Source organism: Vicugna pacos, chromosome 20 (assembly GCF_048564905.1).
Source record: "Vicugna pacos chromosome 20, VicPac4, whole genome shotgun sequence".
Classification (NCBI taxonomy): Eukaryota; Metazoa; Chordata; class Mammalia; order Artiodactyla; family Camelidae; genus Vicugna; species Vicugna pacos.
In genome coordinates this window covers 35,133,171-35,160,794 of record NC_133006.1, presented here as the reverse complement: position 1 = coordinate 35,160,794, position 27,624 = coordinate 35,133,171, and the positions used below count along the sequence as shown (strand labels likewise).

At 38.7% G+C, this 27,624-nt stretch overlaps 1 protein-coding gene across 9 annotated transcripts in view; it reads left to right on the top strand.

Annotated features, from left to right (window-relative positions):
* Positions 1-24,896, top strand: part of RNF182 (ring finger protein 182) — a 59,008-nt gene extending 34,112 nt beyond the window's left edge. For 3 of the 9 annotated variants that reach the window (XM_072945645.1, XM_072945648.1, XM_072945647.1), the window contains exons 2-3: positions 19,083-19,161; positions 21,760-24,896. In XM_072945645.1, the coding sequence (XP_072801746.1) occupies positions 21,975-22,718 (744 nt within the window). In that variant the 5' untranslated portion in view covers positions 19,083-19,161; positions 21,760-21,974 and the 3' untranslated portion in view covers positions 22,719-24,896. Of the gene's footprint in view, positions 1-16,708; positions 17,002-17,975; positions 18,237-19,082; positions 19,162-21,759 lie in introns of all 9 variants that reach the window. The other 6 variants (XM_072945649.1, XM_072945651.1, XM_072945644.1 and 3 more) reach the window with 5 other exon arrangements.
* Positions 24,897-27,624: the final 2,728 nt, after the last annotated feature.

Here is a 27,624-nt window from a genome sequence, read left to right as displayed (position 1 = left end):
CGTTATTTGTAAAATCTTAATTATTATCTGTTAAGAGTAAGCTTTGTGAGCAGAAATGACACCTAATATTTGATGCTTTTATAGGTAAAAATAAAAATCTAGTTTTCTTTAGGCCTTTGAATTCAACTTATCTTATGATTCTGCTTATAAATCTGGTAAGTGAGCCATCACCTTCACTTTTTCTTTGATGAAACTTTAGTTCCAGTTGAGCAGAATTGAGTTCCTTAAACTATCAGTCTTATTTATAAACTTAGTTCAACTTAAACTCTTAAATATTTTCAATTATATATATAAATTTAATATATTTGATTTTCTGTTTAAACAAATCAGATGCTTAGTGGGCGAAAGTATGACTCAAATAAGTGAAACCTTTCCAAATGCTTAGCTCAAGTTCCTTGGACTGTTCCATCGCTTACAAAATTAATATTTTATAGACATAGCCAAATCCTCTTAAACATTTCAATCTAAATAAATCATATGTCTAAATATATCACATTTTAAACTAGGATCACAGGGCTATTCTGTTAGCTTTGTTTAAACATTAAAATCCTAATAATTATGCACAAACTGTTCCACTTGATATAAAACATATTTCTAAACTTTTCTAAAAAGTATTCACGTAAGTCTGATTTTCTTCATCATCTCTATCTATATTTAATTCTAAACCTCCTCTAGATTGGAGAGGCACTTACTCATTAGAAGGAAGTTTATTATCTCAGGTAAGCTGGAGGGACCATTTCACATGAACTTGTGTTCTCATACTGCTCCATGTTCATTTCAAGTTACTGCTTGACCGTTTTTCATTAAAATATGGCTCCTTGTTGATCACAGATTTAAGGCCTGGAGCCTGTACCTGGGCTGCATACATCCTGGATGATCCTTCCTGTGTTATCAGTGGATGGGCTTTGCCCTCTTTTATAGTTGCCACGACAACAGGTGACTCCTAACCATGCTTTTCAGATGATACTGGTGTTTTAACCTTTCGACCAGTGCTGTTCAATATGGAATTTTAAGTTTTGGGTAGCCGTATTAACAAAGTAGACAATAATTTTAATGATAGATTTTATTTAACCCAACACATACAAACCATCTTAATTTCAACACATAATCAATATAAAATTAACAAGATTTTTGACAGTATTTTAAAAATTTTTTTGCATGAAGCCTTTGAAATCTAGCATGTATTTTACACTTACAGAATGTCTCAATTTAGATGCTAAATTTCTAGCAGTTACAATAAAATGTAGTCCTGCCAGAATGGTAATATTGTAGTTGATGGAAGAATATTTATATTGCTTCAGTTTCTAAATTAAAATTAAATAAAATTAAAATTTCTTTTCCTTAGCTGCCCTAGCCATATTTCAAGTGAGCCACACGTGGCTTGTGGCTGCCATCTTGAACAGTGCGGCCCCAGTCTGAATTCAGATTTGCTCCTCACCTCGTTCTTTTCTGCGCTCTAGACTGTGCCCCACTGCTATTTCACATGGCTTCTACTCACTTGAATTCTTCATTTCTGCAGCTCACAGTAATTTTAATGGCATCTGATTGGCTTTGAAAGGCATTTTAATGTCATTTCATTAAACCCCAATATTTCAACTTTTGTCTGTTTTTCTGAATGGTTTCTCAATTTTTTTTATGTGTCCATTTACAACAGTAGTAGCAAAGGAAATGCAGTGTTTTATCATAAGTTGTTTGCCATTTGGAGAGGAATGTTGAGGCTTAACTGTAACCCACGCGTACACCCAAATGGCTGAGTCTGGCAACCCTCCTCCTTCCTTGTCCGCTCGTTGTCCTGCCATCCTTGACAAACGTTTGTTGTTTTCTTTTCTCCCCTCAAACACGTGCCCCTCCTTGTCCCCTTGCCCTCTGCAGATGACCTTGCTTCTAGGGAACTTCCACAGGCTTCCACCACTGCGTTCTTCAGTCTCATCTGCTTCTGAACCCACACCTACTGCTGTCTCCCTAAGGGACCCTCAGTGGCTGAGCTTATCCCTAAGCCCACCCCTTCCATTTGTGCGTTGTGTCCCTTCCCCTCTCGTCCACTCACAGGTAGCAGTCTTTCTTGATCATCAGTTTACCCTACTATTGGATAATTTCCATCTGCTTATATACTGTAATATTACAAACTGTAACAGTTTAAGCTCATCTTAAAAACACATACACAAACACAACACAATACTTCTTTAACCATTTTCCTTTGGTTTCTACACCATTTCTCTGCCCTCCTTTATAGCAGAGTTTTCTACAAGCATTGTCTACACTGCTCTTTGCTGTTTCTCTCCTCCCATTCTTGAATCTATGTGCATACCCACCGTTCCGTTGAAAGTGCTTCAAAGTCACCTTGCCAAGCTCAGGATCAGTTCCCAGTAGTTAGATATCTTACCCAGGCTTGCAGTAACGTTTGAGTGCTGCCTTGTTCAAAGTCTTTCTTCCCTGGGCATATACATTAACTGTTGCTTTAGTTGTGCTGTATTACAAGGCATCCTAAAACTCCGTAGCTCACATTTAAGTTTTGTTTATGCGTCTCCTGGGTTGGCTGCATTTCAGCTGACCTGGGAGGGGCTGAGTTGGATAGCCCTGCTCCAGGCTGTGGATTGAGTTCAGATCTCTTTTAAATTCTGTTAGTTTTTTCAAATGTATTTTGAGTATCCTATTAGATACATAGAGATTTGTAATTGTTGTATATTCCTGTTGTATTGGATCCTTTTATTTTTATTAAATAATAAAATGCCTCTTTAGTTCTAGTAATGGTTCTTGACCCATAGTCTCCTTGTCTGATATTAGTATATACAGGCTTCCCTTTGGTTTGCATAGTTATGTTTTTCTATAACTTTCAGACCCTTATTTTTGAGTTCTTTTATAAGCAGAGTGTGGCTGAGTTTTGTGGTTTTTCTTTAAATCTCACTGACAGCCTTTGGAGTATCTAATAAATAGTCCATTTAATTTAAAGTAATTGATAATATATTTGGGTTTAAATTGACCATTTTACTATTTGTTTTCTCATTATCTAATTTGTTCTTTGTTTCCCTTTCCTTTTTTTCTTGCATGTGTAAATTAATCAAGTATTTAACATTCCTTTTTCTTCTCTATTGGCCTGTTATTTATATATCTTGATATTATTCTTTTAACCATTATCCTAGAAATTATAACATTCGTCCTTCACTTAGGAATTTATTCTGAATCAGTACGTTAACCACTTCCTTCACAATGCTTGGTTCTGAGAATACTTTAACTCAATAAAAGCCCCTCCTCCCTTTTGTACTGTTGCTGTCATTTATTTTAATTTCACATATGAATAAAACCTCATGACATATTATTATTGCTGTTTTATGTAGTTAGTATTTATTTATATTTACCATCTCTCTGTATTCCTTTGTGTAAGTCTGTATTTCCCTCTGGGATATTTTCTATCTGTTGGAAGAACTCCTTTAGTATTTCTTTGTATTTTTGTTTGAAACTTTACTTTTTCTTAATTCTTGAAGTATACTTCTGTTGCATGTAAAATTCTGGACTGTCAGTTTCTTTGACTGCTTTGAAGATGTAATTTCATTGTCTTCTGTCTTCTATTATTTTTGTTTAAGAAGTCAGCTGGCAGTCTTGTTGTTGGTCTTTTGAAGATTATGTACTGTTTTTCTCTGTCTGCTTAAAAATTTTTTTAATCTTTGATTCTGAGGAATTCTATTATAGTGTATCTAGATACATTTTGCTTATTGTTTATCCTGCTTGGGTATTATAGAGCTTCTTTAATCAGTTTTAGAATATTGGCCATTATCTCATCAGATATTACTTCTTCGGGTCCAGTCTTTCTCCTCTCCTCCTGAAAGTGCAATTTTACATATGTTAGACCTTTTCACTGTGTCCTCTTTTACTCTTAAATTCTTTTTGGTATTTTCCATCATCTTTTTATCTCTTTGCTTTAGTTTGAAAATTTTCTAATAATCTCTCAATGCACTAATGCTCTCTTAGTCTTTTATCTGCTCTTAAAAACGTCTGTTGAGTTTTTATTTTGTAACAGCTTTATTGAGGTATAATTTACATGCCATAAAATTCACCCAATGTAAGTGTACAAGTCGATGATGTTAATTAAATTTATAGAGTTCTGCAATCATCACCACAGTCCAATTTTAGGACAAAAATCTCTTGAGCCCACTTGCAATCTCTGCTCCCATCTCTAATCCCAATCACCATTTTTCTATAAATTTGTATTTTCTGCTCATATGAGTTACACAATATGTAGTCTTTTGTATCTGGGTTCTTTCTCTTAGAGAATGTTTTGCCTATGTTTTCTTCTAGGAGTTTTATGGTGTCATTTCTTATATTTAAGTCTTTAAGCCATTCGGAGTTTACTTTTGTATATGGTGGAGGGAGTGTTCTGACTTCATTGATCTACATGCAGCTCTTCAGCTTTTCCAATACCACTAGCTGAAGACGCTGTCTTTTCTCCAGTATGTGTTCTTGCCTCCTTTGTCGGAGATTAATTGACTATAGGTGTGTAGGTTTATTTCTGAGCCTCTAGCCTGTTCCATTGATCCATGTGTCTGTTTTTGTGCCAAAACCATGTTGTTTTTATTAGTGTGGCTTTATAGGATTGTCTGATGGACAGTTATGAATCCAGTGTAGTTCTTTTTCATCAGAATTGCTTTGGCAGTTCTGGGTCTTTTATGATTTCATATAAATTTTAGGATTATTCCAGTTCTGTGGAAAATGTCCTGGGTAATTTGATAGGGATTGCATTAAATCTGTAGATTGCTTTGGGTAGTGTGGCCATTTTAACAGTATTAATTCTTCCAACTCAAGAGCAAGGGATATCTTTCCATTTCTTTGAATCATTTTCAATTTCCTTTACTACTTTTTTATAGTTCTCAGCATATAGGTCTTTCACTTTCTTGATTAGGCTTATTTCTAGGTTTTTTTTTTGGAGGGGGTGGGGATGCAATTTTAAAAAGGATTGCTTTGTTATTCTCTCTTCTCATAGTTTATTGTTAGTGTAAAGAAATGCAACAGATTTCTGTATGTTAATCTTGTATTCTGCTACCTAGCTGAATTCGTTTATCATTTCTAGTAGTTTTTGTGTAGAGCCTTTAGGGTTTTCTATATACAGTATCTAGTCATCTGCCTATAATGACAATTACATCTCTTGAAACAGGAAGGTCTTTAGCCATCAAGTTCAGAATCTTAATTTCTCAGATGAAAAAGCCATGACCCAGAAAGGTTAAGTGATTTCCTCAAGTGATTTACTCAAGCTCCCAGAGCCTGCTTATTAGAGAAAGCTGGGATTGGTTTAACCAAAAATTATTGTGGCCCACTTTGGGGATTTACCCTAAGATGCCCTTATCGCAGAATGTATTTGTCAAATGTCAAGCCACCACAATGTTGCCCCTGCATTCTTTTAGAAAATAACCTTAAAAGGTGAAGTTGCCGGTGAGTGGAGATGGCAGTGACTCAGCAGTGTCCCTGGTGGCTCCATCAGGTGATTTATTAGAGCGCTCTGTGTCAGATGCTTCTGCCTGAATCTGCAGAATCTCTCCTGAGTGGCCCTCCCCTCTACCTTCCCACTCCTGACACGACAGTTTAGGCAGAAATAAAGTAACCGCAACATGACAGCAATAACAAAACAACCAACACAGATGTAAAAAGAAAAGAAAAAGAAACAAACTTTAAAAACTTTTTTTTTGCCTGAATGTGACCATTAGAATATATTAAAAATTTCAAAGATTAAAGCATACCATTTGTCTTACTTATGTCAAAACTTGTTCATCTATGCTGTTTTAGGTGTTAAACAGTAAGCTGGTTTTTCCCTCCTTGTTTTCCATCTGTACTGCTGTGCCTGAATTTCATCTTGACAGTTTGCCTCTGTATTTTTTTCCAGTACTAAAATAACCCATTTAAAAAGACTGTAGTAAGAACACTTAAGATGAATAAGATCTACCCTCTTAATGATTTTTTAAGTGTTCAATACATTCCTGTTGACCATAGATTCAGTGTTTTTCAGCAGATCTCTAGAACTTATTCATCTTGCTTAGCTGAAACTTTTTGCCAGTTGATTTAGTAATTCATTTCCCCTTTCCCCCAAACCCTGGCAAGCACCATTCCATTCTTTGATTCTATGAATTTGACTACTTTGGATACTTCATATGAATAAGATCATGCATTGTTTGTCCTTCTGTGGCTGGCTTATTTCACTTAACATAAGGTCTTCAAGGTTCATTGATGTTGCTGAAAATGGCAGGATTTCCTTCTTTTTAATGGCTGAGTAGTATTCCATTGCATATATATCACATTTTTTTTCATCCATTTATCCACCAATGGACATTTAGGTTGTTTATACATACTGGCTATTGTGAATAGTGCTGCAGGGAACATGGAGTGCTAATATCTCTTTGAGATCTTGATTTCTGTTCTTTTGGATAAATACCCAGAAGTGGGATTGCTGGATCATACAGTGTTTCTTCCATTATGTTTTCCATAGTGGCTGCACCATTTTAAGTTTCCACCAACAGTGTTCAGGGGTTTCAGTTTCTCCATGTCTTTGCCAACATTTGATACTTTCTGATTTTCAGTCATCCTGACAGGTGTGAAGTGACGCCTCATTGTGGTTTTGCTTTGAATTTCCCTGATAATTAGTATGCTGAACTTTTTTTCTTTTTCTTTCTCTTTTCTTTTCTTTTTTTTTTTTTTTTTTTTTACCTTTTAGCCATTTGTATGTCTTCTTTGGAGAAAAGTCTTTTCAAGTCCTTAGCCTACTTTTAAATCAGATTATTAGTTTTTGCTATTGAGTTGAAAGAGCTCCTAATATATTTTGGATAGTAACCCCTTATCAAATATCTGGTTTACCAATATTTTCCCCCATTCTGATTGTTTCCTTTGCTGTGCAGAAGCTTTTTGGCTCGATGGAGTCCCACTTCTCCTTTGCTGTTTTGACATCCTTTTCATTTGAGTCATACCTGTGGATCCATCCCTGGGTGTGGAAACATCCAGCGGCTCTTCATCCTGTGGGTCATACGGTGGGAGTTGGAGGTACCAGTGAAGCTGTAGAACAGAAGGGTCATCACTGCATTGGATGTGAGTGTGAGGTTGTTAATGACCAATGAGTAGGTAGGAGAGCACAGAGCAAGGATGTCAGATTAAGACATCAGAGAAGTAAAGGGTCCTTGGGGAACTGAGTGGAGGCAGAGTCCAGTGTTTCACTTTCCTGGAGTCATGGAATAGGCATTGGGAAACCTCTGGGTTATAAGATGGGATAAGTCAGGGACACTTAGAGAAAGGAAATCTGTTCCTTAGGAGAGGAAGGTAGAAAGTTAGGATATGTTAACTGTAATATGAAAGACTATTAAGGGATGGGAATGAGGAATGCAGGAAGATGTGGAAGATGTAGTCCCACCCCCGCAACCCCTGCATTCCCTAAGCATCCTTTGACTCCTCCTCTTGCGGCATTTCTCATCAGGTGCTGCAACATGAGTTACTTATTAGGCTCCACCTCTAACTTACATTCCTTGAAGATAAGATTACCACCAGCACCAAGCACAAGGTCCAAAAAATATTTGGTTTATGAGCAGATACACATGGTGGATGGGCAGCTGGAGAAACCAAGCATCCCTGAACACAGATGTTGAAAAGTAGAGACAAAGTTTTGCTAATGGTTCTAATTTTTGTCTTTTTATTATGGAAAAACTTTAAACATATTCAAGAGTAGAGAAAATGATAGAATGGATCCCATTTTTACTAATCATGAAGCCTTAACAATGATCAACATATGGCCAATCTAGCCTCATTTATCTGTCCCTCTCCCCACTGGATTGTTTTAAACAAAGCCCAGACGTCGTATTATTTCGTCTGTGACTACGTCAGGGTGTATCTTTAAAACAATAAAGAGACTTGCCTTTTTTTTAAAAAAAATGTAACCACAAGGCTATTAGCACACCATAAAACAGCATTCTATGCTGCCATCAAATATCTGATCAGTATTCAGATTTCCCTGATTATCTTGTAAATTTTCTTCTCCAGTTGGTATGTTAGAATCAGAATCCAAATAAGGACTACCCTGCCTTTAGTTGATAAATGTCTTAGGCCTCTTTTATTTTAATCTATAGGTTCACCCCCCTTTTTTTTTTCCCTTCCTTGCAATTTGTTGCAGAAGCCAGACCCTTTGCCTGTAGAGTTTTCTACAGTGTGAATTTTTGCTAATTCTATCTCTATGGTGAAGCTTAATTTTTCTGTCCCCTGTATTTCCTGTAAACTGGTCATTAGAGCCAGAGGTTTGACAGATTTTCCATTTTTTTTTGGTGAGAAGACTCCGGGGTAGGGATGGGGTGGGTATGTACTTTCTACTGCAGGACATGGCAGGGGGCCACGTACTACCTGGTCCCCCTCTCTGTGAGGTTAAGTTTGACCTGTGAAAGGTGTCAGCCTGCTCCGTCCATTATAAACCTACCCATCTGCTTGTGCCTGTTTTAACAGCCAGTGCTAATTATTGTCTAGATCAGGGGCTGGCAAACTTTTTCTGTAAAGGGTCGGATAGTGAATATTTTAGGCTTTGAGAGCCATATGGTCTCGTCCCTGCAGACAGCAGCCTTGGGCAATACATGAATGAGTGGGCCTGGCTGTGTTCCTATCAAACTTTATTTACCAGATTAGATTTGGCCCGTTGGCCATGATTTGCCAAGTCCTGACCCACATCAATTATTTCCTTAGGGGTTGCAAAATAATAATATAATATGGTCATTCTTTCTTTGTTTATTCATTGAAACGCTTCCATAAAGAGGAATTTTGCATCATCAATTACTTGGTTACTCCAAGAAACTGTTTATAAAGGAAAGGCAGGAGAAATGCTTGAGTCTTTCCCTCTGTTTTCCATCATCAGAATAAGAAGTTAGTTTCCTAACAACAACTTTCCAAAGGCAATCAGTTTGTTTTTTTAAGGATCATCATGAAACTATGGCTTTTTGACATATTTGATGTTTCAGTCCTCCAAGAATTAGGCCCTGTAGACCCACAGAAGAGCCCAGTGGCTGGTGTCTAACAGTCACATGGTAGTCATGTGGCACTTCCAAAGCATTTTTTTTAACTCCCTGGCAGAATGTCTTTGTTTCACAGTTATTATAAAATGAATCAGTGGTCTCCGCCTTACAGTTGTAAAATCTGTGATGCTATGGTTTTCAGCTTTATTAGGTAAGAAAAACATTTCATATTTTTTGGATTCAGAAATTAGATTCACTCTCAAGGTTATCCATAGTTATTTATCATTTACGTCCATTAAAACACTTGTTTTTATCATGACTAGGTCACTGCTAGGCAGAATAGGCATTTAAATGTTCATAATGCGTATTATTTAGTTAGCCTACAGTCTGGAATTTGATTTAATATCCTTTGGTATTTCATTAGTGCCAAGTGGAAAAAAATGGACATATTTAAAGAGCTCAAATTTAACATTTTTGTACATATGAAATGTTCTCTCCTGATTTATCAACCATATTTCACTTAAATCAGTGGCCTATTCTTGCTCCTCCACGCTTCTTTTCTCTGTGGTTTTAGCTGTTTGGACTCCTTGCCTGCATTTTCCTTCTGCGATGTCCAGACTTTGACCCTAAACCCACAGTGGTCTGTCTTCGCCTTAGTTGTTTGTGGTTTTGTGTGTCGTCTCCTTTAAGTGCTTGTATCACTGACCTGCCGCTGCTGTTGACACCTCCTTGTCCCTGTCTCTTTCCTTGGATTCAGGAATGACCTTTATTTTTTTTCTCACCCTCTTCTGGATTCCTTTTCTCTCTTCTCTTTCCCCAACCCATTAACAGTGTTCCCGAGTCTTGTTTTAGCTCTTCTCAGCATTTCTCTCTTTCGTTCTCTCCGAGCTTCTTTTACTTCCTTGGGAAGCTCATAGTTTGCCAGCCTTGTTGGCATGATTGCAGGGACCCCCACCCCCCACCCCCCCCCACATGCCCATGACCTCTAGAATGCTGTCTCCACTGCTGAGCTCTGTTTCTGTTTCTATGTTTATTGTCAAAAATGAGATGTTTAAACTTTGACTCTTGTTTTTCAACAGCTGAAAATAAAACGCAGGAGAAGAGAGTACATCATGTTCCAGAGGAACCTTTTAAATGTATTCACGTCCCTCTTGGAGCTCCCGGTAGCTAGCTGATCAATGGACAGATTTTGAAGACGGGTGTAAAGCCTTCCAAGGGTTGCCTCCTGTTAGGTCTCCATTTCCGTCTTCTGCCGCCCCCTGGCTCTGGTACCTGCTGGCTGTCCTTTGCTTTAAAAGACTACTCTGTATGGCATTTGTCCACTTCATGTATCTTGCCTCACTGCACGTTTCCCTTCTTTCCAGGAAGATTTTTTCTGGCTGAGTGCTGACCATCTTCAGGGGACACCAGCGGCTGAACCCTTTTCCTCTCAATCAGAAAATCGGGAGGAGTTTTTTTCATGACTTAGAAACTTCCCCAAACCCATTATTTTCTGGGCTGATAAGAATGGAAGCAATACTCTTCCTTTTGAAGGGATGTCTGACTTTTGGGGATGCAAGTGTTTAGTATGCCTGGCACACAACACAGTCACTTAACCTTAATGTGTAATAAATATAAAACTAACTTTTCTAACAGCGTGCTTCTTTTCTTATACAAATACCATTTTTATCTCATTAAACACATGGCAGTTCTCTAGCCTAGTCTTCACAGGTGAGGATACGTCAGTCAAAGCTACATTGTGTAGCTGTGTTGCAAAGTGACACGTTCATTAAGATTGAAGCTGAAAGGCCTTTTGGGAAAAGCCATTCAGGGCAAATAGATGCACTAAAATTAAATTTGTATTTCTGTTTCTCCTTGCCAAACTTGGATTAAGGCGTATAGGAAATGTGGTAAAATTTAGAAAGTGATTTTTTTTTCCTTTAAGAATCTGTTTTGTCCATTATTAATCGAAGCATTTCATTAACTGTCTTGGTCACATTTTACTGAGTCAGAGCACAGTCAGACTTTGGTAAGTATAAATGTACTCCGTTCCAGGACATGTTGTAGCCATTTTTATTAATGCTAGAGAAGAGATGGTATATTCTTTAGACTTATGGGAGGTGAGCAGAACATTTTGGGAGAGATGAAAAGACAAATGTTTTTGTTTGTGACTTTGTTTTTACTTTAAAATAGTATTATAAAAAGAACATATTTCTAGCTTTTACTGTATTTATAAGTTTGAGAAAGCTGTGAGTTTTGAGGATAGTAGTGATGACTGTTTTGCTTAGTATATAAGGAAACATTTGGAGAAAATTTAAAAGTTTTAAGGACAGTATACCTCCCCAGCTTGATGTCCAGACACTTACAGAGAAACAATCCTATGGGAGTTATATTCTATGACTTTCGTTAGTGGGTACTTTTTTTTTATTCTTGAGTATCCTTGTGATGAGCCTAAACCTGAAGCTTACTGTGGATAAATATTTATGAAAATGGGATTTTTCAATGATGAAGATAAAAGAACTCATTCATTTGCTCAACATAGATTGAGGGCTTTCTAAATGCTATGATTTATGAATATTTTACATATGTTATTTTATGGGTAATGATTTCTGGGGAAGTTTAGCCAATCATATTCAATATTTCTTCACGGAAATTACGGAATATTAGATTTATAACTTTAAAAATCTAGATTAAAAATGTATAGTATTCAAGACTGTTTAACAAGACAACATGCTGACTTTATTACACTTGGAAGGGTGTGTTGTCCCATCACACAGAGGTGGAGATCGGATAAGTCTTGGAGACAAAGTAATATATTTATTTATAAGGCAAGATTTAATGAGTATTTACTCTGTGCTGGCTTCTGATAGGTGTTTGTGCCTCGTGGTAAACAGCTTATCAATGGCTCTTGTAGTCTTAGAGTTGTTCTAATAGAATGGAGAGCAGACAAATTATCAGTCAAATTGGGCTTGTAGAGGTTTGTTGAAGAAAGTAAGCAGGGTGCTGTAATAGAAAATAAAGGATGAGAAATTTAAAAAATAAGGTACAGGTTTTCCTTACTATCTGAAAATAGAACATTCCTATAAAACCTTTTGTAAGCCGAAATGGCACAAAGCGAAAATGCAACAGCCTTAGGACATGTCTTGCTAACGGCTGCACAAAATAAATGGAGATAAAGCACAGATGCTCAAGGACACAGATCAGAGCTCTGGCGGTGGATGCTGAGATGCTGAGTGTGGTTCCGAGGAAGGAGCTTGGCAGGGCCGCTGTCGCCGCTCAGGGTGCCGCTGCCTCTGTGACAGCTGCTGCAAAATCAAGGATGAACGCTCTTTTTGCTTTTTGCCTTTTTTCTTAAAAGTGAAAATTCTCTTTGGATTTCTTTCGATTAGCGAAAACAGGTACTAACGTAGGTCTTCTATAAAAGCAAAGTGGCGTAAAGTGAACTTTCGGAAAGCAGGGGGATACCTGTAACTAGGCAGGCCCTCCTTGAGGACTTTATATTGAAGGTATATATTGAGATCTAGAGTAAGTTATGAGCTCGATAAGGACATTTCATTTCAGCCTAAAGCAGGAAAGAGGTTGGACTGTTCGCAGAACTTAACAAAGGCTATGTGGCAGGAAGGCAATACGGGCAGTGTTTCCAGACAAGACGTGAGAGATTGTACATAAGTACCTTGCTGTATGGAATTCGGATTTTAATCTCTACGTAATGGAGAACTATTGAACAGTGATGACTGTTTTGCTTAGCATATAAGGAAACATTTAGGGAAAATTTAATAGCCTCAGTGACAAAGTATATACCTCCTCAGATTGGTGGGTATAAAAGTATAATATCATTTATATTTTCCGAAGCTCGTATTTGGCTGTTGCAAAGAAAACAGTTTGTAGCAAGACAAAATAGAAGCAGGAACATCAGTTAGAAGGCAGTATTGTAATGGACAAGGTCAGAGGTTGGGTGAAATTGGAAGACTGGAGACACACTTTGGAGGTAGAATTGCCTTGTCTCACCAGCGGGTCAGATGTGAGGAGTGAGATGTCTGTACAATCAAAGGTGACTCCTAGTTTTCGGCCTGAAAAACAGAGAATGGCGATGCCATTTATTATGATGGGGAAACTGTGGTGCGTGCGGTGAGAAGTCAGGATCAAGACTAAGATTTAAGTTTGAAATGTCGATAAGAATACAAATGGAGGTTGGAAGTGTCCCGTAGGCAGTCTAGAAGTCAGAGGCAAGGGATGAGCTGCAAGGACACAAAATCAGGGGAGCTGTCAGGTGGTATTTAAAGCCATGCGAGTAAACGAGATGATCCAAGGGAATGGGTACAAGTAAGAAGGAACAGCGGCTCAAGACCAATGCTAGGGGGCTCCTAAGGGAAGAGGAGGAGCTGGCAGAGAACACTGAGAAAGAGTGGTCAGCAAGTGAACTGGGGAAGCGGGACGTCAGAAGGGATGAGGAGCGAGGGCTTCGGGAGGAAGGGCCTGGGCACTGGGTGGAAAGCTCTTGAGAAATGAAACAGATTGAAGGCAGGAAAGGATCCCTTTACCTTTATAATCAACTTCCGCCTTCAGAAACCTCGCCTTATTTGTCTTTGCATCTAGCACACAGCTTGACAAACATAGTAGGCATTGAGTAAATCCTTGTTTTTAAAACATTTTTCAAAATTACTTTTAAACTTTTAATTTTTAATTGAGGTGTAGTTAGTTACAATGTGTCAATTTCTGATGCACAGCATGTTTCTAGTCATATATATATATACATACATATATTTGTTTTCGTATTCTTTTTCATTATAGGTTACTATAAGATACTGAATATAGTTCCCTGTGCTAAACAGAAGAAATTTGTTGTTAAATCTATTTTAATATAGTAGTTAATATCTGTAAATCTCGAACTCCCCAATTTATCCCTTCCTACCCAAGTAAATACTTGTTGAATGATTAAATGAAAAATGTAATACCAAAAGAGGGCTACATCGTGTGTTTACCAAGAATTAAAATCCAACTGTTGCTCTGTTAAGTGGATTTCTGTAGAAGTTGAAGATGACTTTCCTGTCAGTTACTAATATACTGATAAAAATGTTTTGAAAGTCTGATTTCAGCTGTGACTTCAAAAGTATAGTCGTGTAGTTTTTTGACCAGTAGGTATATTACCTCTGTCTTTCAAAAGAAAGGCAGTTCCGTTGATTTGGAAGAAGAGGGAACATTCAAGTGTGTGTGAGTGTGTGTGTGTAATACTGGTTTCATTTAGTGAAATTGGCATCAAAATAATTAACTTTCTTCTACCTAAGTTAGAAATTGTAGAAAGGGTGCCAAGCACCTATGTTAGTTCTTTAGCCATTTAATTCTTTCTTGATATGGTTAGAGAGTTTATTAAATTTTGGCCAAGAGAAATCATTGGGGAAGGGATTAATAGCAAAGAGATTTGTCCAGTTGGGGAGACTCAGTCACTTTTAATAGTGTAAGTTGCAGCCTGTTTTCCTGTTAATCCTTGATCTTTTTTGGGGCGGGGGTAGGTTATTAGGTTTATTTATTTATTCTTTAATAGAGGTACTGGGGATTGAGCCCAGGACCTTGTTGATGCTAAGCACGTGCTCAACCATTGAGCGATACCCTCCCTCCTTGAGCTTCTTAAATTATATCTTTGCTTCTTCCAAGTAAAGAGTAAGGTACCAAGCATGGCCTGAGGTTGCAGGTGTGGATATACACAGGGCGAGGAGGACCTGCTGCTTCTCCCTCGTTGCTGGGTAGTCACTGGTTTAAAACCGCTGGCAAACGATGCATCATCAGTTCCTCCCCTGTGTGTATAAATTGTGGCTTCTCATCCAAAATTAACAGCCTGGAGTTCTAGATCATTAACTTGGCTGTATTCTAATAAATAGATTATGATTCACCATCAAATTAAATTGCTTAGTCTTGGAGGAGGGGTACAGTAAGAGTTCCAATCTTTGAGGAGAGTTTTCTGGAAGTGCTCAGAATGCTGCCAAGCAGCCAGCCATTAAAGGTTATTGGTGCTGGAAGTTAAATTCATTTAGAATCAGCTGTTGATCCTTCAAGAATGAGTGCTCTGCATCTGCAGAACTGCTTCTTCCCGGGTTTGCTATGTTGGAGCCTGTGATTTTAATGAGAAGGACTTCTCTTAATGAAAAGGCATAACCAAAACCCCCATCCCGAGACTGTCACGCTACCCGAAAACTTAAAATATTGTCAATGTTCCCTAAGGGAGAACTATGTTAATCGGGACTGAGACCAGCATATTATTGGCGATTTGTAATTATTAACAGTGACGTGAGTCTTTCAAACTCTAACTGGAAGCCAGCTCATGAAACTCCAGAAACTGGACTTTCCTGAAGGTAGATGCCACGTGTATGGTTTAAGCTTAATTGGAAACTCAGGTGCCATAAATACTAAGATCTGGAGTGTAGGGTTCTGTGAGTGAGAGAGTTGGCCTTAGAGAGATGGGATATACGTGTCATTTATCAGTAGCTGAGCTTAAAGCCAATGTTCTGCCTGGGTTATTCACAGAGAAGAAGGGTGCTTCAAGTACCAGACTCTCTCACATATTTTGGGGGATAGAATTATTAGAGAACTTAGGATGTCATAAAAACTGATGATCAAAAACTGAAAATGTTTGAAGAATGAGGTTCCGTTTAGCGCAAAAAGAAATTAAAGATAGAAGCAAGTCTTTAGCGCCGTCTCTGAAAACAGGAACCATAGATAATGAAAATGACAGCTTCTTAATTTGTATCAGTTTTTTGGTTAGAGAGCCCTTTTAAATTTATTGTCTCGCCATGTAGGGAGCAATGTTAATATTGTTTATTTTCCAGGATGGGAGGAGGATCCAGGAAATGAGAACTCAAACTTGGCAGTGGTTGCTGTTTCATAAGGGGGAAAATAGAACCTGCCCTGTTAATGCCAAATCAGAATGGTTGATGGACTCTGTGAGCATGATTCAGGCTAAATGAGAAATACATGGAAGAAACGAAACTCACCCTGAGATGTTTAAAATTAATTTGCATGGATAGCAGACTGCGACACAGGCTTGAGCCCTGAACAGGCAAAAAATAGGATCGCAGTGATGGCTCATCTTTTGAGCTCCCTTTGTCCTGACTTCTTACGTAATCTTGGGAAAAAGGCTTACCTTTTATGGGCATTTCCGTGTCTATCAAATGGGAGTTACGTTGCCCTTCACGGTCGTGAAGGTTATGCAATGTTTCTAAAATTTATGAGCTTCTTAGAGAAACTCTCTTAATTAACAGAGGTCATTATAATAAAAATGATAAAACTTTATATACAGAAGAATATATAGGAACTTTGTCTTGTCCAAGAATTTTCTAACCCAAACAAAAATTGCCAAAGTCTCAGGGTTGGGCAGCTTCAAAGTATGTAAGGAAGTCTTCTTGGTAGGCACGACAGCCGCGGATAAATGAAGACCGTTTCTTTGGGACAGAGATTAACTCTGGAATAGTTTGGAAAGGGGTAGTTTGCATAAGGTGTTGGTTATCTGTTGTTACAAAACAAATCACCTCAAAACTTAGTAGCTTAAAACAGCAACCATTTTATGTGCTCAGGATTCTGAGGATCAGCAATTTCTGCTGGGCTCACTAAGGGTGATTTTTCTGCTGGTCTCTCTCTCAGGGTGCCTCTTTCAAATGGCTATTGTCACTAGTAGTTTCTCTGAGGCTGGCTGGTCTGTGATGGTCTCACCCACGTGACTGGTATCATGTGACTGGCTTTTGTCTGGGCCTTAATCTCTCTCTCTGGTTTCTCATCTTCAGGGAGACAAACCTGGGATTTTTCACCTGGTGGCCCAGAGTCCCAAGAAGGAGGCCAAGAGCAGAAGCTGCAAGGCACCCTGAGATCAGGATTGAGAACTCTTACAAAGTCACTGCAACTTTATTTTGTTGGTCAGAGCAAGTCACAAGGCCAGCCTAGATTTAAGGGGTGGGGAAGTGGATTCCTCCACCCACTGATGGGCTGAATTGAAAGTCACATTGCCAGGGCTGTGGAGGGTTACTACAGCCATTTGACTACCCCCACGCATGATGGAGGAAGGCCAAAGGATATTCTGGTAAAATGGTTTACTAAGAAATTAAAGATTGAAGTAGAAGAGTCACAACCAGCTGGGGAGGAAGACCCAAAACAGCCTGAGACCCAAACAGCAAAGACCCCAAACAGTCAAAGTTATAAAATGTAGATATGAATGTTTTTGAAGCAGAAAAATACGAAGAATTCTTCTCTCATGGCTTTTTGATAAAACTGGCATGTGCCAATACAACTCTTTGAAATAAAATGTAGAACACTAGAGGTATTATTTCAAAAAAATATCCAAGGGAAAAGTAAAAGGGTTCATATACTCTCAGGTGTCAAGTTTATGGATTCTTGAGGTCAGACAGTTTGCTACAGAAGGAGAACAGAAGAATGTGCAGAATGGAGAATTTCAAAAATAGTTATGAACTTAGGGATTAAAATCAGTTTGATACATCCCTTATGTAATAGTCTCTGAACCTGATACGTATCTTTATGTAATAGTCATTGAGCATGATTAGGACTGCCAAGGTTCTCTCAAATTAAACTTGTATCACAAATTCCCACATTTCCCATCTGGATAAATATTTGAAAAAAAAAATCCAGGAATTATAGTTGGCAAGGATTCTGGGAAGATAGCAAGGTAAAGTGGCCTACCATTCTCAATTCTTCTGTTTCTGCCTCTCCTGACCCAAACCATTCCTGGAGCCAAAAGAGCCCTGGGGTCAGGTGAAGCCCTGAGCTTTGCGGAAGTTGAGGGTGAGGGGGAACAGGTGGAGGTCTTCTTCCTGGGCTGGGCAGGGCTGGCAGTGAAGACTGGCATCCGGTGAGCCTGGGAGGACCAGAATGCATTGGATGCTATAAAGAGCTTGACCTACAGAGACTGGGGGACTCCTGGGAGGAAAATCGAAAATCGCCCTCACCCCATTGTATGTGAATGAGTGTGTGTGTGTGTGTGTGTGAGAGAGAGACCAAGGAGAAGATGAACACTGAGACTGAATCCTCCCTGTCTTGTAGGCTGAAAGAGTGTGATAAGACTTTAGAGCAGAAAGTCTTCCTTCCTGGGGACTTGGCCCTGGTGCCTGCCTTCTGTCGCACAGCTAGGTCACCGGAGTGGAGACCACTGCGCTCCCTGCTCTCATAGAAGTGCAGTCACGTGGGTCCTCCAACGATCAGACCAGAGCCCCAGTGATGTAGCAGAGGAATAATGGCTCCATGAACACATGGTTAATGCGACAGAGTGGCAGCTGGGGACAGATGACTACCTGACAAAAAATAGTAAGAGCACATAAGGAGATTTAAATGCAGCACAAGGAGACTTCCTAGAGAGGAAAGGCATGGTTTTCCAATCAAACGTTTCAGTACGTGAACTGATGGAGATGATGCTCTCTCCTGAGGCTTGAATTAGTAGCCTGGTCGGTCAAGGGGAAGAATCTGAAAGCATAGACCGAAAATTTAAAGGGATGGGAATCACAAGAGAAAACAGATCTAGGAAATATAACCTGTGAGGAACAGGAGAGCCAGAAGGAGAAAAGGGGACAGATGGAGGAAAGGCAATAATTACATAAATATAAGAAACAAATTTTCTGCGCTTAAAAATCAAGACTTTAAAGTCTATACATTCAAATGGTTCATGAAGTTCCAGGCAAGATATATGAATTCTCTGTATGTACTGGAAACGTTCTTAAACTCTTAAGAATAAAAAGCAAAATTTTAAGAGTTTCCAGACAGAGAACAAATTACCCCCCTATTAAGGAGTATCAGACCAGCAGCAGATTTCTCATCCATGACACTGGAAGCCGGAGATTGTGGAGTGACTTCTGTAGACCATGGAGACAAAAAGCCAGCAGCCTGAAAATCACATACATAGACAAAAAGCATCCAAACATAAAGTTAATCAGAAATACCTCAGAAAGAGGAGAGATAACAGCAGGGGAAATATTTCTTTTTCTTTTTTTTGGGGTGGGGGTGGTTTTCTAGATTAACCATTTAACTCAAGTGGGAAGGAAAGAGTAAATTCAAATAGAACAGTGTCTACCTTAAATGTGAACTGAATTTTCCCATTAAAGTTTGATATTGTTGGACTAAGTTAAAAAGCAAACCCAGTTATGTGGTATTTTTCAGAAATATTTGAAATGAAAAAAAAAGGATGGACAGCAATCCCGGCCCAATACAGATAGTCAGAAGAACTAGCCATATTAAGGTAAGTATTTATGTTGAAGGCATGAATAGGATAAGGAAAGACTTTGTATAATGATTCCAAAATGGCGCAGTTTATGAAGGAGATAAATACATGTGTATGTATTAAATAATGTAGCCACCAAATCTGTATGGTGAAGTATTAGGAATGCAAATAGTTACGGTGAGACGCTTTTAATAAACCTCTGCCACTTGTCTCAATCCATCATAACTTTATGCAGACCCCTATGATGCAGAAATTGAATAAATAAAAAAGTTAGATTTAATAGATAAGCTGGAACCACGCATCCCTTGAATGTGGAATACTCTCTTCTGGATTACTTGGAAAACTTGACCATGCACTTGACTACAAAGAAGACTTTGACAAAGCCAAAGGGAAAGAGATTTTTATAGATCTTATTCTCTGATCATAATCCAGTAAGATGAGAAAGAAATAAGAGAAGGTAAGAAAAAAAAAAGCTTTACTACTTGGAAATTTAAAATCACTCTTTATAACCTTTGTATCAAAGGAGCAGACAAAAGTCAATTTACAAGATACCTGGATATCAGTAAAAGGAGCGTGATTTATTCTAAGAGCTACGGGATAGAATGAAAGCTGTAGCCAGTGGAAATTTTATGGCCTTTGAATGTGTTCATTATTTAAGACTAAAGACCAAGTGTACCTTATCATGAAATGAGAAAGAAGAATGACAAAACAAACTAAAATAAATTAGAAAGAGGTCATAATAAATATTAAAGCTGAAGTTAATGAAACAAAAAGTAGTAGGAAGGATAAATATAATAATAGCTGGTTCTTTGAAGCAATAAAGTAAAGATTTATGTGTCTGACTAGGAAATTAATAAAGGGTAAAAATGTACAAGACTCGAAGTGGGAAAAAGGACATAATCAGAGATGCAGGAGCCATTCAAAGAAGAAACCAAGGTAACTGCATTCAACTCTGGCAATGAATTTGGAAAAAAAAACAAACAGGAGAAATGGATTATTTTCTTGCCAAATATAAATGCCTAAATTTGACTCGGGAAAAAATGGTCAGTTTGAATAAAACAATACCATGAAAGAGATTGGAACTGTGATTAAAGATCTTCCTTTTAAAAAGGCAGTGGTATTATCTGGAGTTACAGCCGAGTTTTAGGTAATCTTTAAAAAAAATAATTTTATCATTATTCGAACTGTTTCAGGAGATGATGAAAAGCTCCTAATTCATTTGTAAAATAAGCATACATTTAATTACAGAACCTGATGGAGAACAATAATAGTCTGGAGACCAATTTAATGTTGAATATGGATGCAAAAATTCTAAATAAGATATTAGCAGATAGAGCCTATCAGTATATTTGAGGACCCAACTGTGTGTGACTAGGTAGAGTGTCTTCCAAGAACACAGGAGTGGAAACCTGTCAGTGCACTCTCTCACATGATCTAATTAGGACTAGAAGACCACATGGTTACATCAATAGATGCTGAAGAGCATTTAATAAAATGCATAGGCACAACTAATTAAAAAATAGAAATTAAGAACAGAAAGAATAGAAACTACTTTCATTTAAAGCCAGTGGTAGTAGCAACTAGGGGCCGCCGTCAAGGACTGTGCTCTCTGTTCACCGTGGAGAGAGTTTACATGAGAGCAAGCAGGCAAGTAGGCGAAGTCTGAGTACTTCTTGGAAGCCACACGTGCACGGTTCTTCACGTTTGGAGACGTAACTGAGCGTACGTTCTGTGTTTATGTCTCTGTCTTGGGAATTAGCGACCTGGTTATAATGCTTACGTCAGGTGTCCTATGCTTCAGTCTTCCTTGAGTGAATGTGTATGTGTCAAGCATGGTTTTCAAGACTAGTATCGAAACAAAAAGTGTGAAATTGAATAGTCAAATAATGGAGGCATTTATAACAGATTTCTTTACACTGGGAAAGTGAGAACTGTCTGCTGTTTTTAAAGACACTCTCATCTTTATCAAAGCACTTTCTGAAAACACATTTTAAACATTTATCCTTAAGTTTTCCCTTCTTTTGTGTGTTCCTAAGCACTCTTGAGGGTATTTAGACAATTGGTATTGATACCAATTAGTCTCTGAATTAGTCTATGTTGAATGGAGTTTAATTGCAAATATATGTATTTCTGATAAGTGTCTCATTCTGTCTTCAGAGAGGCCAGAATTTGTTACAAATTTCAGAGAGAAAAATCTCTGTATCTAGCCGTACCCACAATGCTCTTGGAGTGTACTTTATATCATTAAGATTCTTAATTCCAATATGAAAACGAATATATGTATGTTCATGTATGAATGAAGCATTAGGCTGTACACCAGAAATTGACACAACATTGTAAACTGACTATACTTCAATAAAAAGTATATATATAAAAATAAATAAAAATGCTAATATTGGGGGAAAAATGATTCCTTAATTCCTTCTTTACTGTCATATTTGTGGACTGAAAAAGCTAAGCATGGAGACAACACTTTCCTGTCCTGGGGGCAGGAATGCATGAAAAGATGAAGGGGATTTAACCTTTCAAGTCTACCGCTGCTAACAGCTGAAGCTCAGAAAATTCCGTACAGCACTTTTCACTGTTCACTATATTAGAATCTCTTTTCCTTTGCAGACCCTTCATGTGGCCTTTGTAAATATGCGTTTGAGACAGAGAGTGGTATGTAGAAGCTGAAAGTGCCTGGAAGATTTCTGGTTTCTGTCCCTGCTTTTCCTGCCTGTTTGCACCTCTGCCTAATTTGGATGATGTGATGCTCAGAGAGATAGCTTAATCGAAGCCGTCTTTTGACGAGACACATCTGGCCCAATACTGTGTACCCCGAGCTCAAGATGGCCAGTCAGCCACCGGAAGACGCCACAGAGTCTCAGGTCTCCGATGAGCTTGAGTGTAAGATCTGCTACAACCGCTACAACCTGAAGCAGAGGAAGCCCAAGGTGCTGGAGTGTTGTCACAGGGTGTGTGCCAAATGCCTCTACAAGATCATAGACTTTGGGGACTCCCCGCAAGGCGTCATCGTCTGCCCTTTCTGCAGGTTCGAGACGTGCCTGCCGGACGACGAAGTCAGCAGTCTGCCTGATGACAACAACATCCTGGTGAACTTGACTTGTGGCAGCAAAGGCAAGAAGTGCCTGCCCGAGAACCCCACCGAGCTGCTGCTGACCCCCAAGAGGCTGGCCTCGCTGGTCAGTCCTTCCCACGCCTCCTCCAACTGCCTGGTCATAACGATCATGGAGGTGCAGAGAGAGAGCTCCCCGTCCCTGAGCTCCACGCCCGTGGTCGAGTTCTACAGGCCCTCCAGCTTCGACTCGGTGACGACCGTGTCGCACAACTGGACGGTGTGGAACTGCACGTCGCTGCTCTTTCAGACGTCCGTCAGGGTGTTGGTTTGGTTGCTGGGTTTGCTGTACTTCAGCTCCTTGCCTTTGGGGATCTACTTACTGGTCTCTAAGAAGGTCACCCTCGGGGTCGTCTTCGTCAGCCTGGTCCCTTCCAGCCTCGTCATCCTGATGGTGTACGGCTTCTGCCAGTGCGTCTGTCACGAATTCCTAGACTGCCTGGCACCTTCCTCTTGATGGAGACACACACTAGGAAACTTGACACACCTTGCCACGTTTGAAGGGAGGTCATTTAGCCCTCATTTTCTTTCATACTCTCTGTGTTGGTGCCCATGGCATTAACAAAGCCATTGGGCATGTTTGTGGTCCGTTTTCCATCAACATGTTGACTCAATTGGTCTTCCTGTATGCTGGAAGTAAAAAATGTTCATTTCTACTTACGTGTTAGCAAAAAAGAAAAAGGTATCGGCTAAGCCTCCCTCAAGCTCTTCTCCTGAGCCTTCCCAGAGAAAGGGCAGATTTCACTCCGCGCTGCTAGACAGACACCAGGGGCCGGCGTGTTATGCTGCGGGAGGGGTCTTTGTGGACGGTGAGGCGTGAACCGATTCCTCTTCTCGTGATCGTGGATAGCCTGGGAGGCAGGGTGGACGCAGGAGGAGAGCAGTCCCCAGACACATCAGTTTGCACAGTGCTCACCTCCCACCCCGTTGTTGGCGCTTCCCTGGGTCCTGTTAAGCCCGGATGCTGGTTCCCTCTGCGCATGCTCCTTGCAAGAGGAAACTCGCCTCACACCCTTGTGTGATTTCACTCACACACCTGTTTTGCTGCTTTACTAAAGAGAATTACAGACATTGAGGAATTGGCATCAGAGTAAACTTCAAGGCAGAATGTGGCCACTTGTTTTTTGAGACACACCCTTTCCTCCACATTTGTTTTCTGCTCTCTAGTCTTTTATGAAATTCTCATGGAGCAGTTATAGTTCATGGAGATCTCATTTGAGCCTTTTCTTAAAGCATTTTAGTTTCCTTTCGTTTCTTTCTTTTTTTTTTTTAACCACATTGTTCAATCAGCCCCATCCCTTATCTTGAATGAGGTTCCATTTAAATTAGTTGCTATAACTTTATGAAGATTTTGGTTTTTCCCCCATTGCATTTTAAATTCAACTACGGACTCACTTAACTTAATCCTATAACATTTTGGGGTAAATCGCGTCAGTGGAAACCCAGAAACAATTTAGATGTTCTAGCTTATGGTTCGATGTGCTGAGAACCTAAATATTTTGCTGTGTTCTACTGAGCTGTACCAAAATATAATGGTTCCAATTTACGTGCAGGACTGTGTTGCAGTAGGTCAGGCAGAAAGATGGGCACCAAAACACGCAAAGCTGATGCCCTAACTGAAGAGACCCTTCAAGGAAGTAAAGTGGAGGTGGCAGGGTGCAATCTAACATATTGCTATTCCTGTAAAGTCCATTTTAGAATGGATTCAAGTTCCTACACAATTTATTTCAGATAAAAGCATAAGCTATGTGACTTGAGTTAATGAGCTTCTTTTCATGATGTGGGGGAATTTGAACGTACATATTTATGAGAAGAAACTGGTTAGCGGATTTTAGGTTTGAGGGATTTGAGTGTCCGCAGAAAGTAGGCAAAAAAAAAAAAAAGCTTTTTAGTCTAAAACTCATTACTGATGATAAACATTAAAATATTTATAACTCTTAGAAAGGGGCATTGCTAAGACTAACTTGTTTGTGGTGAAACATTTGTTGTGTGAAATACAGTGGACCAGTTCCAATCTCTTTATTCAGGAAAAATGGACACTTATTTCTAGAATAGTATTTGATTTTAATTGTGTCACTATTAACTTTGAGAACATGTATGCCCAGGGTAGGTATGATGATAGGAAATTATTCCTGGAATGTGGCCCAATGAATTTTAAGCCCAAAGGCAGCTAAATACATTCATGATTTCATAAAATCTAGTTTAGGTAGCATCGTGAATGCAATTTCCAAATATCCATTTGTACTTAGAGTACTGGCTGGGAGATGTTTTGTGGTTTGGATTTATATATTTATAAGGTTTTTAAAAAAATGTTCATTTTTGTCTGAAATGTAACATCAGATAAATTGGTGGGTTTATCATATAATGAGATTTCTAGAAAGCTCTGGGTGTGGGTACTGAGTGTTTGGCTTATTTGTATAATGTCTGCAGTGCTAAATTTGTGTCTCTCTTTCTGTTGTGATAGTCTTTTTTTTTTTTTTGGTTGCCAGTAAATTAATTTGGTGTTCAAGAGTTTTAAATGTATGACAACAAAAAACTTTTCATGCTGTTGAATGAAAAAAAGACAACGCTTCAATGTCTTATTTATTGTGGTGATGTTTGGTTTGTCCATTAAATTGTTCTTATTTCCAAGTTAGACGTTTGATTTCTCTGACTCATGGCTGAGATTCAGTCATTACCTTGGACTACTGTTAACATTAGATCATTAGATGGGTACAAACGCGAGCTTTGGAAACATGGATTAAGCTAATGCCCTTATCCTATGAATGAAGATTTCAGAACTTTCCCACGAAGTAAGTCTATCCCATCCCACCTCTAAAAGGCCTTCATCCTTTTTCTTTTTTTAACTAAGGCAGAAAAATTAGGGAAGGTGAAATTAAAAAAAAAAAAGTGTTTATCTTTAAAAATGAATTTTTTGGTTTTAATTTATTTGACTTGTTTGCCAGATTTTTGCCCTAGCTTCTTTGCAAAATAGAACCCATTTTAGTTGGGGAAATCACTAACTTTATGTGAGCTGGGCAAATTTTAAAAGTTACCTGATGTTGAAATATGACCATTTTAGGCAAGGTAGAAGTAATTTAGGAATATGTAGCATTTTTATGCTTATGGTAATTAGTGATTTGGCACCACGTGTTAATCAAGAGGAATGGTTTCATTCACTTCCAAAATCTACGTAAACGAGGAAGAATGGGGTTAAGGGAAACAGTCACCTGTGCTGGCTGAACTTAAGGCTGTGAACTCCTGCGTATCCACCGGGAGACTCTCGAGTGACGTGCATTTCCCTGGTTGTAAACAGATGAGGAAGCTTCAAAGACACCCTGAGTCTGAAGAAATTTCCTAATCTGTCGACCAGGTAGACGTGGAAAGCAAAGGGATCCTGTATTGAAAGGCAAACTAATTTAGTCATCAATATGAGCTCTGTGAGTCCTGGGCTGCAGAAGAGAGAGAAATTAGTTAACCTGAAAGAGTGTAATGGAAACAAATTATAATTCTATGTGTTTCTGCATTTTGGGGCACTTGTTCTTTTTTTAGGCTTCTTGGTAAAAGCAAGTGCTTGCTTCAGTTTTTTTTTTTTTTAACACTGTAGAAACACCATGAATTATTTCTCAGAGCCTTCCTCAAAATCAGTGAGGTTTGGTTAAAAGTAAGATTCTGAAAAAGTTTAATCATTTGCTCTTGAACCTTGAGTCTTGCCTGTTTTCCACATCTCTGACCCTATATTAGACGGTTACTTCTCTTTGCCTCAAATCTTTTATGAATTTTTACTCCTCTTTGAGATGCCTGAATATTGGATCTTCCTTTACAAGTTTTGGTTTGTGTATAAGAGATGGAAGAAAGAGAACGGGAAAGAGAAATAATAATAATAATAACAATAATAACAATAATAATAATGTGGGTAATTAAATGTTAAAATTTGAGTAAATTCCAAGTGAGTCTTGGAGACAATACAGATTCAGCTCAGTTGCTTATATCTTTTAAATCTGTGTTACAGTCCCAAACTAAGTATACTCAGTGCATAGATATCTGTGGTTCTGATATGAAGGTGCTTTAAATTTAGGAATAAAAAATTTCAAATTATATCCTGAATATTGTATATATTAAGTAGGAAGAGGCGCTCATGTATGTATTGAAGTGGTTGAGCCTTGATTTAATCACACATTGACGTCTGCGGAAACAATTAACTCTGTAAGCATTTTAATTAATCAGAAGTTTCTTCGATTTGTGACATACTGACATTTTCCCTTTAAACTGAGGTGGTTGGAGTTTCCTAAGAGAAAAGAATATGCCCTGACTTAGTGGGTCGTTTTGGATCTTGGTTTGCTGGGAAGTGCAATGGTTTAGGCACGAAAGTTTCTTTCTGTGTTCTGATCCATTTACCCCAGATCAGCAGTCTGGCCTGAAGATGTACGTTTGTTGAGGTGGGGGTGTCTTTAGCATTTCAGTAGCAGCTGAAGTGAAGGGAATGGAGAAACGGAGGGAGCAGAGGGCCAAGGCTGAGCCCTGAAGCTGTAACTCTGAAGGGTCAGTGGAGGATCTTGCAAAGGGACTGCCTGGGAGCAGCCAGAGCCCAGGGAAAGGGAAGTAGGGAAATCAGAACCTGTGGCCCCGGAACCAAGAGACAGGAGGTGGCATTAGGATTACTAGGCGAACACAGACAGAAGCAGATTTCAGATGAGTTTATTAAAAGATTTTTCAAGCTTTTTTGCGTGAAATTTAAAAATTATGCAGAAAAGCTGAGAGACACAATTATCAGTGATACACTAACCATTTAGTGTCATCAGCAGTCAATCTTTTGTTCCATTTGTTTTTTCTTTCTCCCCCCTGAAAATAAGAGACTTCTAATTTGACTAAAATATCCTCATTGTATCTAAAGCAGTTAAAAATACTCTTCTAATATCATTTGATATGCAGTCTACCCAGATTTTTCTATTTGTTCCCAAAATGTCTTTGATAGTTTAAAACACAAAGCACAAACCAGGGTCTAGTAACACTTCATGCACTGCATTTGATTGTTATGTATTTTATTCTCTTTTATTCTGGAACAGTCAGAATAAATGTTTTCCCTGTGACATTGACTTGAAAAAGCGGGCTGGTTACCTTATATGATATCCTACATTTTGGATTTGTCTGACTTTCAGACAAAGGGTGGCGTTTAACTTCTTCTGTCATTGTATTTCCTCTAAACTGAAAATTAGATTGAGAAGTGTGATTAGGTTCAGATTTGAGGGAAGAGGTTTTCTTAGATGATGCTGGAATGGAAGTTTGCCCCACCGTTGGAAATGCTGTCTGATCACTCAGTTTAGGGGATGACTTCTGGGTGTCTCCATTCTCCCCGTGCAATTAGCAGGTAATCTGTGGGGTGA